Here is a 16,094-nt window from a genome sequence, read left to right on the forward strand (position 1 = left end):
GTATTGTTTTGATAGGGATTGCATTGAATATGTTGATTGCTCTGGGTAGTATCAACATTTTAGTAATATTTTTTCAATCCATGAGCATGGAATGTCTTTGATTTCTTCGTGTTGTCTTCAGTTTCTTCCATCAGTATTTTACTTTTCACAGTACAGGTTGTTCAGCTCTTTGGTTAGGTTTTTTTCCTAGACATCTTATCCTAGGTATTTTTGGTGCAATTATAATTACAATTGTTTTCTTAACTTCTCTTTCTGCTGCTTCATTATTGGTGTATTGAAATACAATAGATTTTGTACAAATTTTTTGTATTTATTCTAGCAGTTTTTTGGTGGAGTCTTTCTGGTTTTCTAATAGATAGTATCATATCATCTACAAATAGTGAAAATTTTACTTCTTCCTTACCAATTTGGATGTGTTTTATTTGTTTTTGTTGTGTACTTGTCATGGCTGGGACTTCCAGTACTATGTTGAAGAAAAGTGGTGAGAATGGACATCCTTGTCTTACTCCTGACCTTAGCGGAAAAGTTCTCAGTTTTTCCCCAGTAAGGATGATGTTAGCTGAGGTTTTTCATAAGTGACCTTTATTATGTTGAATTATGTTCCCTGTAAACTTAGTTTGTTTAGGGTTTATATCATGAATGGATATTGTACTTTATCACATGATTTTTCTGCACCTATTGATATAATCATATGGTTCTTAGCCTTCCTGTTATTGATGTGATATATCACCTTTATTGTTTTGCAAATATTGAACCACCATTGCTAATCAGGAATAAATCCCTCTTGATTGTGGTGAATGATTTTTTTAATGTATTCTTGGATTCGGTTTGCTAGAATTTTTGAAGATTTTGCATCTGTATTCATCAGGGATTTCGCCCTGCAGTTTTCTTTTTTTGTGGTGCCTTTATCTGGTTTTGGCATCAGGGTAATGCTGGCCTCATAGAATGAATTTGGAAGTTTTCCTTCCTCTTCTATTTTTTGGATTAGTTTGAGACAAATATGTATTAACTCTTCTTTAAATGTTTGGTAGAATTCACCTGGAAGCCATCTGGTCCTGGACTTTTGTTTGTTGGGAGTTTTTTTGATTACTGATTGTTTCTTTTTTTTTTTTTTTTATGTTTTATTTATTTATGAGAGAGAGAAAGACCACATGAGCAAGGGAGGGTCAGAGAGAGAGGGAAACACAGAATTCGAAACAGGCTCCAGGCTCTGAGCTGGCAGTCAGCACAGCGCCCTATGCGGGGCTCGAACCCACGAACTGTGATCATGACCTGAGCTGAAGTCAGACGCTTAACCGACTGAGCCACCCAGGCGCCCTGTCTGATTCAGTTTCTTCACTGGTTATCAGTCTCCTCATATTTTCAACTTCTTTCTCAGTTTTGGTCATTTATATGTTTCTAACAATTTATCCATTTCTTCTAGGTTGTCTAATTTATTGGCATATAGTTTTTTATAATATTCCCATAATTGTATTTCTGTGGTTATAGTTGCTATATCTCCTCTCTAATTTGTGATTTTATTTATTTGGGTCCTTTCTCTTTTTTTCTTGATCAGTTTGGCTAGAGGTTTATCAGTTTTGTTGATTTTTTTTCAAAGAACTAGCCCCCAGTTTCATTGTTCTATTGGTTTTTTTTTCTTTTTTAGTTTCTATTATCATTTATTTCTCGTCTAAACTTTATTATTTCCTTTTGCTGGTTTTAGATTTTGTCTGTTATTCTTTTTCTAGCTCCTTTAGGTATAAGAATAAGTTGTTTGAGATTTTTTTCTTGCTTCATGAGGTAGCCCTCAGTTGCTATAAGCTTCCCTCTTGGAACTGCTTTTGCTGCATCCCAAAGATTTCAGACCATTGTGTTTTCATTTTCATTTGTTTCCATGTACTTTCTTATTTCTTCTTTTATTTTCTAGTTGACCCCTTCATTGTTTAGTAGCATGTTATTTAACCTGCATGTATTAGTACACTTTCTAGATTTTTTCTTGTGATTGACTTCTAGTTTCATAGTTTTGTAGTCAGAAAAGACGCATACTATGATTTCGATCTTCGTGAATTTGTTGAGACTTGTTTTGTGGGTTAATATGTGATCTGTTCTGGAGAATGTTCTCTGTGTACTTGAAAAGAGTGTGTGTTCTGCTGTTTTAGATTGGAATGTTCTGAATATATATGTTAAATCCATCTGTTCCAGTGGGTCATTCAGAGCCACTGTTTCCTTGTTGATTTTCTCTTTAGATAATCTATCCCTTGATGTAGGTAAGGTGTTAAAGTCTGCTAGTATTATTGTATTCTTATCAATTGTTTCTTTTATGTTTGTTATTAACTGTTTTATGTATTTGAGTCCATAAATATTTTTTTAATGTTTATTTATTTATTTTGAGAGAGAAGGAAAAAGCACGCATGAACAGGGGAGAGGCAAAGAGAGAGAGAGAGGGAGAGACAGAATCCCAAGCAGTCTCCACACTTAGCACAGAGCCCGACAAAGGGTTCAGTCTCAACAAATTGTGAGATCATGACCTGAACCCTAAATGAAGAGTTGAGTGCTTAACCGACTGAGCCAGCCAGGTGCCTATGGGTGTGTAAATATTTATAATTGTTATATCTACTTGCTGGATTGTCCCCTTTGTTGTTACATAGTGTCCTTTGTCTCTTGTTACAGTTTGTTTTAAAGTCTATTTTGTCCAATGTAAGTATTGTTATTCTGGCTTCCTTTTGATATCCATTTGCTTTATAGATGTTTCTCTATTCCCTCACTTTCAATTCTGCAGGTGTCTTTAGGTTTAATATGAGTCTCGTGTCAGCAGCCTATAGATAGGTCTTGTTGTTTTTTGTTTTTTGTTTTTATCTATTCTGTTACCCTGTGTCTTTTGATTGGAATGTTTACATTCAAGGTAGTTACGATAAATATGTATTTATTGTCATTTTATTATTTGTTTTATGGTTGTTTCTGAAGACTTTCTCTGATCCTATCTTTCTTTCTTTCATGGTTTGCTGAGTTTCTTTAATAATAATATATTTGGCTTTCTTTCTGTTTATTCTTTTCTTATTTATTAGTGGTTTTTGATATATGGTCACCATTAGGTTTGCATATAATATTTTCTGCATATAGTAGTCTATATTAAGTTGATGGTCATTTAAGTTTGAACCTGTTCTTAACTCGTCTCTTCTGCACATTTTAGGTATATGTTGTATATTTTATATCCTTTTATTTTGTGAGTTCTTTGACTGATTTTTTACAGAAATATCCATTTTTACAGCTCTTTTGTTTCCTACCTTTATATTGTTACTTTTGATCTCTCCTTTCCTCAAAGTGTCCCCTTTAATGTGTCTTACAGAGCTGGCTTAGCAGGTATGAACTCCTTTAATTTTAGTTGGGAAACTCTTTATATCTCCCTCTGTTATGAATGATAACCTTGCTGGATAGAGTATTCTTGGCTGCAGATTTTTCCCCTCAACACTTGAATATATTGTGCCACTCCCTTCTGGCTTAGAAAGTTTCTGCTGAAAAATTCCCTGTTAGCCTCATGGGTTTTTCCTTGTAAGTTACTGTCTTCTTTTGTCTTCACGCTTTTTAATTTTTTTCTTTATCACTATATTTTGCCAGTTTAATTCCAATATGTCTTGGTATGAGTCTGCTTATGTTGATTTTGATGGGAGTTCTCTGTGCCTCCTGGATCTGGATATCTATTTCCTTCCCCAGATAACAGAAGTTTTCAGCTATTATTTCTTCAAGTAAATTTTCTGTCCCCCCCCCCACCCACACCCACCCCCCGCTTCTTCTGGGACTCCTGTAATATGAATGCTACTACATTTGATGGAGTCACTGAGATCCCTAAGTCTGTTCTCACTTTGCATAATTCTTTTTCCTCTCTTTCGTTCAGCTTTATTTCTTTCCATTACTCTGTCTCCTAGGCCATAAATTTGTTCCTTTGCTTCTTGAGATTCTGCTATGTCCCTTGTGTTAAGGTCTCACTCATGTCTTGCACTCTTCTCAAATCCAGTGAGTATTTTTATGATCGTTACTGTAAATTCTCTATGAGGCATGTTATTCATACCTGTCTCGCTTAGATCTCCAGCCATAGCCTTGTCCTCTTCTTTCATTTGGGATAAAGTTCTCTGTCTTCTCATTTTGTCTAACTCTCTGTGTCTGTTTCTGTGTGTTAGGAAGGTCAGCTATATCTCCTGTTCTTGAGGGTCATGGTCTTGTGAAGAAGAGGTCCTACAGTGCCCTGCGGAGTGATGTACTCCTGTTCCCCAGGGCTTGGCTCTAGTAGGAGTGTCTCCAGTAGATGCTGCGTGTGCTCTCCTGTTTTGTCCTGGCCACTTTATCCTTCAGGCCAGTTGTCTACAGAGGCTCTCTTTGCCTGTTGTGGGCACTGTTTGGTCCCTGGCGTGAAGGTGGTGTGCATTCTAACTAAGTGTGCTCCGGTCTGTGTGTGGAACGAAACCTGTCACCACTGCCACCCCACAGGAACCCAGGCTCCACAAAACTCTCGCGTCCGGAAACACAGTGTGAGCAGGGGTTTGGGCTAGTCTTCTGGGGCAGGGGGGCCTGTGGCACTGGGACTGAGGCAGGTGTGACTGGGAGGGACAGTTCCACCAGAGCAGGGGGTGTGGGGCTTGGGATAAGCACTTTAGGTAACGAGTGTTGGCACTGCGCTGGTTCCCGCTGGTGACCCTGTGCTTATGCTGAGGGGTGGTGGACGGAAATGACACCAGCCAGCTTCTTGTTCCAGAGGCGTCTCTCTGTGCACACTCTCTCTCTGGGACACGCTCTTAAGTGAGTGAATAACGTTCCCACTGTGTGTCCCAGTGTATGTTCCCACACTGTATGTTCCCAGGCTGTTTGCCTGCCTCCTTTCCAAGAGCAGCCCCAGTGCCCTCTGGGCTCTATCAGAGCCAAGCATGCCGACCTTTAAAACTCCGGGCTTTAAGCCCCACTTATTGCAGGAACTCACAAAATTCAGCCCCTCTTGTCTTCCAAGGCAATTGCTATGGGGATTCGTTTTCCCCATGAACTCCCCTGTGTGCTAGTCTCTCTCTCTCCCTTCTATGTGACTATGGCTCCCCATCCCCCCCACCACACGTCAATAGTTTCTTGCCTAAACTATGACCTCACACTACCTATCTTCTTCAGTGTGGCCTCTTCTCTCCCTTTAGTTGTGAAGTTTGTTCTGCCAGCCTTCAGATCAATTTCTGGGGTATTTAGGATGATTTGATACTTATCTAGTTGTATTTATGGGACAGGCAAGCCAGAGTCCACCTACTTCCATCTTCCAACCCCTCCATTTCACATTTTTGTAGTACTTCTTTTTTCAGAGAAAAAACCAAAACCATTATCTCATTTGATGATTATAACAACTTTGCCTGATATGCAAGATTAGCACTAATTTTCCCATTTGTTAGGTAAGGAAACCTGACTGAGAGAAAATAATGGCTTATCTAGACTGAACTACTAGTTTGGGGATGAGCCTAGAAGAGAACTCAGGTCTTCCAACTCCTAGCCTATGTTCTTCCATCTGATTGCATTGTCTTTAGTAATTGGGTGAAGTAAACTCCAGTGCTCTGTGGATATATGTTTTCTGTTATATCTTGAGCCAGTGTGATGGTGGCTCTGGAGTAGGAAGTGGAAATATCTTTTTATTTCTTAAAACGGTAATTGAAAATCTTATTTTTTTTCCATAAGGGATCACAGGATGGTATCCTATCATTTTACCAGAAGATGGGGCCCCGCCTCATGGTTTGGAGCTCATGCAGAAGATTGTGGGTGGCCTAGAACTTTCAGTTTCCTTCACACATCCTGGAGATAGAGAGCGGGTGTTGGAAGCTGCTGAGCTACTGGGCTGGAGCTTTGAGAATGACCTGAAGAATCTTGTCAGGATGGATGAAGAGGAGCCAGCCACTGTCACCATATCTACCCCAAGACTCTGGCTGCCCATCCATTGTGTGCTTCTTGCTGGCCAAAAGCACATTCATAAGAACATATACTGCTACCTCCGCTACAAATTTTATGATCTTGAAGCCTTCTGGACCCCTCTCAAGAAGCCTAAAGAATCTACAAACAAAAAGCAAGTCATGGTTACTTTCAAGGCATCCAAAAGAGCAGAAGTCAATAGGGGCCCATCAGTGCTTTGGTATTTGAGGGAAGAAAGGTTAGAGATCCAAGTGTGGCGGGCTTATGGCAATGACAGTGTGGAGAGGCCCCATCAGATGGACAGTTGGATTGGCTCAGCCTATGTGGACCTGGCCAGACTTGGGGAGAGGTCAGCAAGGACATTAACTGTCAGTGGTAAGTGAGGGACCAGCCTCAGCTGTTGTGGTTTGAGCACCTGCTCTGTGACAAGCACTATAGGATATACTTCCTAGAATATTGTTCTCAGTCAGTAAGTGTAAAATAAAAATGGGTGAACTTGGGGAACTACCTTAAACCTCATGTATAAGAGCCTATATGATAATCCAGAATGCTCATTCTCTAAATACACTGAAAAACATCCCTGCTAATGAGACTAGGATATCCTCTCTGTCTGGTCAGCATATCTTGAAATCATAAAGAAAATGCACATGGTAGTAAACTTGTTCACAAGGCAGAAAGGAGAAAGGTAACATTTTTCAAGTGGTATTATGTGCTTGATGCTTTCTTTTCAACTTTTGTTCAGTACTTGATACATATACTTGGCCCTGGGAATTCAAAGATGAACAAGAAATAATGAGAGAATAGAGTAGTAAATAAACAATTACAGTGAAGCATAAGAACTATGAAAAGGTATTCTCAGTGGTATTGTGGAGCACAGGAATGCAACATCTCTTCAGTTCAAGGAGGATATCTCAGTGAAAATGACGCTTGAACTGAGTTTCAGAGGATTTAGAAATAAGCCAAGAAAAGGGGGAAAATGATATTCTAAACAAGAAAATAGCCTGTGAAGGCACAGAGGCATTAAGCATTCTGACACTTTTTAGGCACGTTAAGTAATTTGGTACTGCTGGGTCATAGGCTGTATAGGATGGGAGATGATAAGAGATGGAGCTAGCAAAGCAGGTGAGTACTGGACATTTTTTCTGAGAGCTATGGAAAGCTGTTCCAGTGGGGTCTGAATAGAAAAGTGACAGTTTTGCAATTTAGAAAAATAAGTCTAGTAACTATAATACAGAATGAATTGGACATGACCAGACTAGATTCTTTATAAACATGATATATATTCATTGGGACACTCCTTGTAAGGTTAGTGGTTATTTACTTCACTATACAGCTAAAGAAACTGAGTCACAACCCTATTTTAGCTCTATTAGCCTTGTGCTCTCACCCTGTTGTTGAAAAAGTAGCCCAAGCTAAATAAGGAGAACTGAGTATCCGGGTGATAATTCCAGATTCTCTGGTTCTCTCTGGACACAGCAGGTGTAATTCTGGCTCTACTGAGCACCTCATTCAATGCCATGTGCCTTGTTTCATCTGGGCAAGCATAGAGTCACTTCAGAGAGGCTGCAGAAAAAGTCTTTGAAGTATGCAAAGCTCACCTGAACTAAAATTTGTAAGGACAGGCTTTTAACTTCACTCTGCTGAAGAAAGTAGATTTGGAACACTGAATAAAAATTTATGGATCAAAAGCACAAATACCTCTTTTTACTGAGTGATACCAAAGACAGTATTTAACTTTTCAGATTGTCCATTTCTCTCATGCTTCTCCACATCCCTTCAGTCTAAGCTTTTTATCCTCTTGTGAAGGGGCTTTGTACAAGGTGTGGCATTTGATGTATTTGTTGGATGAGTCAGTCAGTCCATCCGGTCATCCTTCTAGCCATACTCCCAAATAAGTGTTAAGTTTCTTGAGGATAAGGATTTAGCTGTGTTGTTTTTGGATGACTCCCCTCCTATTACCCTTACTTTCTCCTTGTGATAATGATGATAATTCAGACACTGCATCAGAAGAAAAGAGGTTACCTAATAACAAAAAACCAGGGCAAGTTCCATCTTGCTGCTTTCTGTGAATCAGATGACTCCATTTTCCTGAATTGAAATGAGTCTAATGAAGCAAACCTTAAGATTCTGAAAGAATTCTTAGTGCCTTCTGCTTTATAATTAAATCTCATTTTAATATCCAGGAAGTCTGTAAGTTCAGATCCCTGGGTTTAAATCTGCTGCTTTTTAGAAAAGTCACCTTGGCAGGTTACCTAACCCCTCAGATTCTGGCACATGAAACACTCAACAAATACTAATTCCTCTAATTTTCTTTCTTGTCTCCTTTGCCTCCACCTCCTATTTCACTTCCAAATGATCTTCAGGGCTACTGCCAGAGCATATTTAGTTGTTGAAACAAGTTAAATTGAGCACCAAGACAGCTTCCTAAAGAGAAGGCCTAAGGACAAGAGCCAGTATGACATGTGGAAGAGAAGACAGGCCACCCCTGCTTTAATAAAAACATTTTCCTTTCAAGAGGCCTCAGAGGTCATTTCAGTCTGCTCGCCCCCAGCACCTGAATCTCTTCCACAGCAGCTCTCCCTGGTAGTCATTTGGTTTGGCTTCAAATCCAAGCTCCCGCTGCTTTCCATTAATGGAGATAGTGTGCTGCTGGGGGGAAAGGAAGTAATACTAACTGCATACTTTGTTTTACAAATTGGTTTATTGGGGCGTGTAGGCCTGTCAAAGGAGAGAGGACCACAAGCACTCTCAGTGAGACATCTCCTCCAAGGTTAGAGCGTGTTCTTGGTTTCTGCTTGCTGGGGCTTATTCTCCTCCATTCTCTTGCAGGTGTGTATCCTCTATTTGGGCGAAATGCTTCCAACCTCTCAGGAGCTGCCTTGCGAGTTCATGTGGTTCTTTCCTCTCCTTCCCCACACCCTGGGCCCACTCATGAACTGGATTCTGTGGACTACAGCAGCCACAGTGAGTCTGAGCAGTTCCCCAGAAGGAACGAGGAGATCCATCTCTCTCCATCACCTGGCCACCAGAAGTCTTCTGCCTCTACCCAGGTCCCCTGCAACAACACCACAGGGGAAGTCTGCCCAGCCCAGGAGGGCCCTGCTGAGTTGGATGGAACTTTTGCAGTCAGTATTCTGGTAGAAAGAGCCATGCATTTGAGCTTAAAAGGTATGCCCTACTTACTTTTCCATGAATATGTATCTGACACCTCAGGCCATGGTCCTGTCTTCACAGATCTTTCAAATCGTGACAGAATCTGCAAGAACTGTTAACCATCTTAATCAATAATTATATTTCTCAAGCCTATGGGTTTAAGAAACATTAGAGCCTTTCTGAACTTAAGTGGACCTTGCCAGTTTTATTAATTTTGCATATCATTAATTCCCCAGTCCAGAAACCTGTCAGCTTGGATACTTCTCATTTCCTTATCCACTATCAAATCATCAAATCCATTAAATTGTTGTACTATCTCTTAAATTTCTCTTAGGATTCTTTTTTCCTTTCCATTGCTACCAACACAGGCCCTCTTCATTATGTACCTGGGGCAAAGAGTTCTTAACACTGCATCGCTAACCCCCCCAAAGGCTCCAAGGATAAAAGTCAAGGTTGGTGAACTTGGATAGGAAATAATTACATCTGAGTATTATTACCATGTAACTAAAACTTAACATTTCCTGCAGTTATGAACACAGGCAATAGTCGCTTTTAATATTAACATTACCTGTGATGTTGTCAACAGTAGAAATCACCTTGAAATATTTTATCTCGAAACAAAGTCTTCTCCAAATACAGTCCTTGCTTTGCTGTGTTCGAGATACTGAGATTCCATTTGAATCACAAAACTGGGAAATAATTTTTGCTTTTTTACTGACCCACCAAAGCAACCTATTTTTGACAAGTATAATATATAAAAACTGAATTAAGGAAAGCACAAAAAACTTGATTTTTTTTAAAAGAACTGTTTTGTTGTTACCACATTGAAAGTACAATATTTAAATCTTTAAAATACAAAGATACGATTTATGTTCCATTTTAGGGGGTGGTCCTCATATTGCAAAAAGCGATACAAGGCAATATAAATATACTTAAAACTTTTCTATTAGACAACAAGTTATATTTTTTAAATATGATTTGACAAGGTAATTTGACAATAATTTATTGAGCATCTCCTTGTATCAAGTTCTGTTTTCATTTCTGTACAATAATTATCTCATTTAATCCTTACCACAAGTGCAGTTATGGTGTGAATAGATCACAGTACCTACTATTTTATAAAGATCAAAAAGATAAAGTGACATGAGTTACACAGTTAATAAGCTCTGAGAGGCTAGGATTTGAGTCCAGCAATGTCTAGATCTGAAGCCCATGTTCTTTCCTGTATACCATTCTGCCATAGATATGGCTGTGTTTGCCAGTTAATCCTGCCTATCCTGTGTTTACCAGTCAGTCTAGTCCAGGGTGGGTATGTAATGCATGCCCAGTCCTATGCTTACATTGCAAGAGTGGCAGTTCAATTCAGCAAGTAGTAAATCTCTGCTGGGCCAGTGCCAAGTACAGAGAGGGCAGAGCAAATGACACACAGTTTCTGTCCTCCAAGAGCTGATAACCCTATTAAGAAGATTGGCAACTACACAATTAATGATGTATAAATCAAAATGTTCTGAAGGCCAAAAGAGCACTATAATATATATTGTTTAGAAAGTTTAGAGGGGCACCTGGGTGGCTCAGTCTATTGAATGTCCAACTTCGGCTCAGGTCATGATTGCACAGCTTGTGGGTTCAAGCCCCACGTTGGGCTTTATGCTAACAGCTCAGAGCCTGGAGCCTGCTTTGGATTCTGTGTGTCCCTCTCTTTCTGCCCCTCCCCTGCTCATGGGCACATGTGCACATTTGCACTCTCTCAAAAATAAATAAAATTTTTTTATTTCTAAACTAATAAAAATTAGTTTAGAAACCGAGAGATGAGATATGTCTAAGAAATCAGGAGAACTTTTTAGAATGAATAGGATTTCAGAAAAGTGAGGATAAAACTCTAGGTAGATATTTCAGCTTAAGCAAATGTATTAAAGTAGGAAAGTAAATGTGCTGGGCTTGCTTAAAGAGGGCATGGGGGATCATGTTAGCACTTGATCCTCTCTGGCTGGATCTTCTTTTGGCTAGTCATTGCAGGGGAGTTATGGGAATCATGAAGAAATAGATAAGAAAATTGCTGAGCAGCAGTAAGTGTTCCACTAAGACTAATTGACATGATTTTAGAGTGATCATGGGGGCGTCTGGGTGGCTTAATTGGTTGAGTGTCTGACTTCAGCTCAGGTCATGATCTCACAGTTCGTCGGTTCAAGCCCCATGTCAGGCTCTGTGCTGACAGCTCAGAGCCTGGAGCCTGTCTTCAGATTCTATGTCTCCCTCTTTCTCTGACCCTCCCCTCATCATGCTGTCAATCTGTCTCTCTCAAAAATAAATAAAACATTAAAAAAAAAAATAGAGTGATCATGGATGACACAATCATGATTTTCTTCCAGTAGTGCTTGGCTTCCGTTGTGTTCCTATCACAACAAACAGCAAGCCATTCCCTGGGCCTTTGTTCACACACCTTTCTCAGCCTGAATTCCTTTCTCCCCTTCCCCAGCTACCAAGTTCCAGCTGGTATCCTGCTCTTCTCCACATTCATCCTGTTCCAACCATGCTGCCCCCCCAGCCTTTGCTTTTCCTGGAATATAGACAAACTCCTGCTTGGAGGCCTTTGGATCTGATGTTCCTCTTCTTAGAATATTCTTAACTCCCAGCATGTCTTCATTGAAATAACTTTGTCTCAGAAGGCGTTCCCTGACCACCCATCTAAAATTGTAGTCCCTCCCTAACATTTTCTATCCCTCCTCCCTGCTTTATTTTTGTCTACAGCCTTTACAAATGTATTTTTTCTTTTCTGTCTTTTCTAGAAGATTATGAGTACTACAGAAATAGAGATTTTTGTTTGTTTTGTTTATGCTAAATCGCCAACACCGAAAACTGCATCTGACACATAAGCAGCAGTAAGTATTTGTTAAATGAGGAAGTAGGTGAATCTCAGGTCTTGGTCAAATGCCCTGTTCTTAATCCCTTCTCTGATTTCCTACTTTGCCTCTCCTGCAGCAAAGTTGCTTATAGGGACTTTAACAGAGGATAAGTCACAGGATTAATAGATTTATCCCACAATACTTATAAAGTTCCACTGTGTCCAATACAGGGTATAGGATCATAGCCTCTTACAAAGAAAATTTGTCACCTTTGATCTATTCTCAGTGTCATGTTGTTTGTTCAGGCCTCAGAAACTTGGACTATTGGGACAGCCCTCTTCATGATTGCTGCTTCCAGTATTCTCTTTCAGTATCTTTTTCATTCTGCTGTTGAGGTTATATGTCTTGTCAACAAATATGACCTTTCTCAATTTAAAATACTTTGTTGGCTTTATATCCCTTACACTCTCAGTGATATAGCACACAAAGTGCCACCCATGTGGCCTAATCAGTCTTTCCAGCTTCCTCTTTCACCATTTCTTACAGTCAACAATTTGGTTTTTCCCAATGCCCCATTTGACCATGCTCTTTTCTCTTCCTAGAATGCCTTTTTTTGTCTCCTTTACTCCTCATCCTTCTGGAATAGACTAAAGTGACACCAACACTTTGAAGCCTACTAACTACTTCTCTTAGCACAAAACCTTCCTCTAAATTTCCCAGATTCACCCATACCACCAACCCCACTCCCACAGTTTTCCTTCTTCATATCATAGGTCAGTCCACACTGAAAATGTCTATAAATATGCCTCTCCACTAGCTGTCTGTTCTTTGGGATAGGGACTGTGTGTTTATTTCTGTATCCCAGCACCCTGATCTTCACGATGTAGCTAAACAAATGTAATAATGTCCTCGTTTGTGAATATGATACTTAACACCTCCCAACATTTTTGGCATGAATTAAAAATCTATAAATCACTTGTTATTTGGTCTCTCTCCGTTTATCCAGGGCAGAGCACTCTTCAGGGTGGATATCTGACTTTCAGAGGTCTCTGTTGTCTCGTGATTCCACCCTCAGTAACAGACCCATATATTCTTTTTTTTTTCTCTTATACTTTATTGTCCAGTTGGTTTCCATATAATACCCAGTGCTCATCCCAACAAGTGCCCCCCTCCATGCCCATCAACCCCCTTCACCTCTTCCCTATCCCCATCAGTCCTCCGTTTGTTCTCAGTATTCAAGTTTCTCATGGTTTGCCTCCCTCCCTCTCCCCAACTATTTTTCCCCTTCCTCTGCCCCATGGTCCTCTGTTAAGTTTCTCGTGTTCCACATATGAGTGAAAACATATGGTGTCTGTCCTTCTCTGCCTTATTTCACTTAGCATAACAACCTCGAGTTCCATCCACGTTGCTACACATGGCCAGATTTCATTCTTTCTCATTGCCGTGTAATATTCCATTGTATATACAGACCACATCTTGATCCATTTGTCAGTTGATGGACATTTAGGCTCTTTCCATGATTTAGCTATTGTTGAAAGTGCTGCTATGAACACTGGGGTACATGTGCCCCTATGCATCAGCACTCCTGTATCACTTGGGTAAATTCCTAGCAGTGCTATTGCTGGGTCAAAGGAGAGTTCTATTGTTAATTTTTTGCAGAACCTCCATACTGTTTTCCAGAGGGGCTGCACCAGTTTACATTCTCACCAGCAGTGTAGGAGGGTGCCCGTTTCTCCACATCCTCGTCAGCATCTATAGTCTCCTGATTTGTTCATTTTAACCACTCTGACCGGCATGAGGTGGTATCTCAGTGTGGTTTTGATCTGCATTTCCCTGATGATGAGTGACGCTGAGCATCGTTTCATGTCCTGTTGGCTATCTGGATGTCCTCTTTGGAGAAGTGTCTATTCATATCTTCTGCCCATTTCTTCACTGGATTATTTGTTTTTTGGGTGTGGAGTTTGGTGAGTTCCTTATAGATTTTGGATATTAGCCCTTTATCTGATATGTCATTTGCAACTATCTTTTCCCATTCAGTTGTTGCCTGTTAGTTTTATTGATTGTTTCCTTTGCCGTGCAGAAGCTTTTTATCTTGATGAGGTCCCAATAGTTCATTTTTCTCTTGATTCCCTTGCCTTTGGGGATGTGTCAAGTAAGAAATTGGTGCAGTTGAGGTCAAGGAAGTTGTTTCCTGCTTTTTCCTTTAGGGTTTTGATGATTTCCCATCTCACATTCAGGTACTTCACCCATTTTGAGTTTATTTATGTGTCTGGTGTAAGAAAGTGGTCTCGTTTCATTCTTTTGCATGTTGCTGTCCAGTTTTCCCAGCACCATCTGTTAAAGAGGCTGCCTTTTTTCCACTGGATACTCTTTCTTGCTTTGCCAAAGATTAATTGGCCATACATTTGTGGGCCCAATTCTGGGTTCTTTGTTGTATTCCAATGGTCTATGTGTCTGTTTTAGTGCCAGTATCCTACTGTCTTGATGATTACAGCTTTGTAGTAGAGGCTAAAGTCTGGGATTGTGATGCATCCTGTTTTGGTTTTCTTCTTCAATATTACTTTGGCTATTTGGGGTCTTTTGTGGTTCATACAAATTTTATGATTGTTTGTTCTAGCTTTGAGAAGAATGCTGGTACAATTTTGATTGGGATTGCATTGAATGTGTACATTGCTTTGGGTAACAATGGCATTTTAACAATATTTATCCATTCAATCCATGAGCATGGAATGTTTTTCCATTTCTTTGTGTCTCCTTCAGTTTATTTCTTAAGTTTTCTATAGTTTTCATCATACAGATCTTTTACATCCTTGATTAAGTTTATTCCTAGGTATTTTATGGTTTTTTGTGCAATTGTGAATGGGATCAGGTTCTTGATTTCTCTTTCTGTTGCTGCATGGTTGGTGTATAAAAATNATGGCATTTTAACAATATTTATCCATTCAATCCATGAGCATGGAATGTTTTTCCATTTCTTTGTGTCTCCTTCAGTTTATTTCTTAAGTTTTCTATAGTTTTCATCATACAGATCTTTTACATCCTTGATTAAGTTTATTCCTAGGTATTTTATGGTTTTTTGTGCAATTGTGAATGGGATCAGGTTCTTGATTTCTCTTTCTGTTGCTGCATGGTTGGTGTATAAAAATGCAACCCATATCTGTACGTTGATTTTGTATGCTGCAACTTTGCTGAATTCATGGATCAGTTCTGGTAGGCTTCTGATGGAGTCTGTCGGGTTTCCCATGTAGAGTATCATGTCATATGCAAAAAGGAAAGTTTGACTTCATCTTTGCCCATTCTGATGCCTTTTATTTCCTTTCAGACATCGTTGTCTGATTGCTGATGCTAGGAGATCCAGCACTGTGTTAAACAACAGTGGTGAGAGTGGACATCCCTGTCGTGTTCCTGATCTCAGGGGGAAAGCTCTCAGTTTTTCCCCATTGACGATGATATTAGCTGTGGACTTTCATAAATGGTTTTTATGATGTTTAAGTAAGTTCCTTCTATCCTGATTTTCTCAAGGGTCAATATTAAGAAAGGATGCTATATTTGTCAAATGCTTTTTCTTCATCTATCCACAGGATCATATGGTCTTTATCTTTTCTTTTGTTCATGTGATGTATCACATTGATTGATTTGCAAATATTGAACCAGCCCTGTAACCCAGGAATGATCATGGTGGATAATTCTTTTTATATGCTGTTGAATTCAACTTGGTAGTATCTTGTTGAGGATTTTTGCATCCATGCTCATCAACGATATTGGCATGTAGTTCTCTTTTTTTGCTGGGTCTCTGTCTGGTTTGAGAATCAAAGTGATGCTGGCTTTGTAGAATGAGTCCAGAAGTTTTCCTTCCATTTCTATTTTTTGGAATAGCTTGAGAAGAATGGGTATTAACTTTGATCTAAATGTCTGGTAGAATTCCCCAGGGAAGCCACCTGGCCCAGGGCTCTTATGTGTTGGGAGATTTTTGATAACTGATTCAATTTCTTCACTAGTTATGGGTCTGTTCAGATTTTCTCTCTCTTCGCATTTGAATTTTGGTAGTGCGTGCGTGTTTAGGAGTTTGTCCATTTCTTCTTGGTTGTCTGGTTTGTTGGCATATAATTTTTCATAGTATTCCCTGATAATTGCTTGTATTTCTGAGGGATTCGTCGTAATAAATCCATTTTCATTCGTGATTTTGTCTATTTG

General features: G+C 39.6%; 1 protein-coding gene across 3 annotated transcripts in view; it reads left to right on the forward strand.

Moving 5' to 3' along the window:
- C2CD3 (C2 domain containing 3 centriole elongation regulator) overlaps positions 1–16,094 on the forward strand; it is a 127,456-nt gene that overhangs the window by 72,971 nt on the left and 38,391 nt on the right. For all 3 annotated transcript variants that reach the window (XM_077776610.1, XM_077776621.1, XM_077776632.1), the window contains 2 exons: positions 5,677–6,279; positions 8,734–9,072. In XM_077776610.1, coding sequence (XP_077632736.1) covers positions 5,677–6,279; positions 8,734–9,072 — 942 coding nt within the window. The remainder of the gene's footprint in view (positions 1–5,676; positions 6,280–8,733; positions 9,073–16,094) is intronic.

This window comes from Crocuta crocuta, unplaced genomic scaffold (genome assembly GCF_008692635.1).
Source record: "Crocuta crocuta isolate KB4526 unplaced genomic scaffold, BGI_CrCroc_1.0 scaffold271, whole genome shotgun sequence".
Lineage (NCBI taxonomy): Eukaryota > Metazoa > Chordata > Mammalia > Carnivora > Hyaenidae > Crocuta > Crocuta crocuta.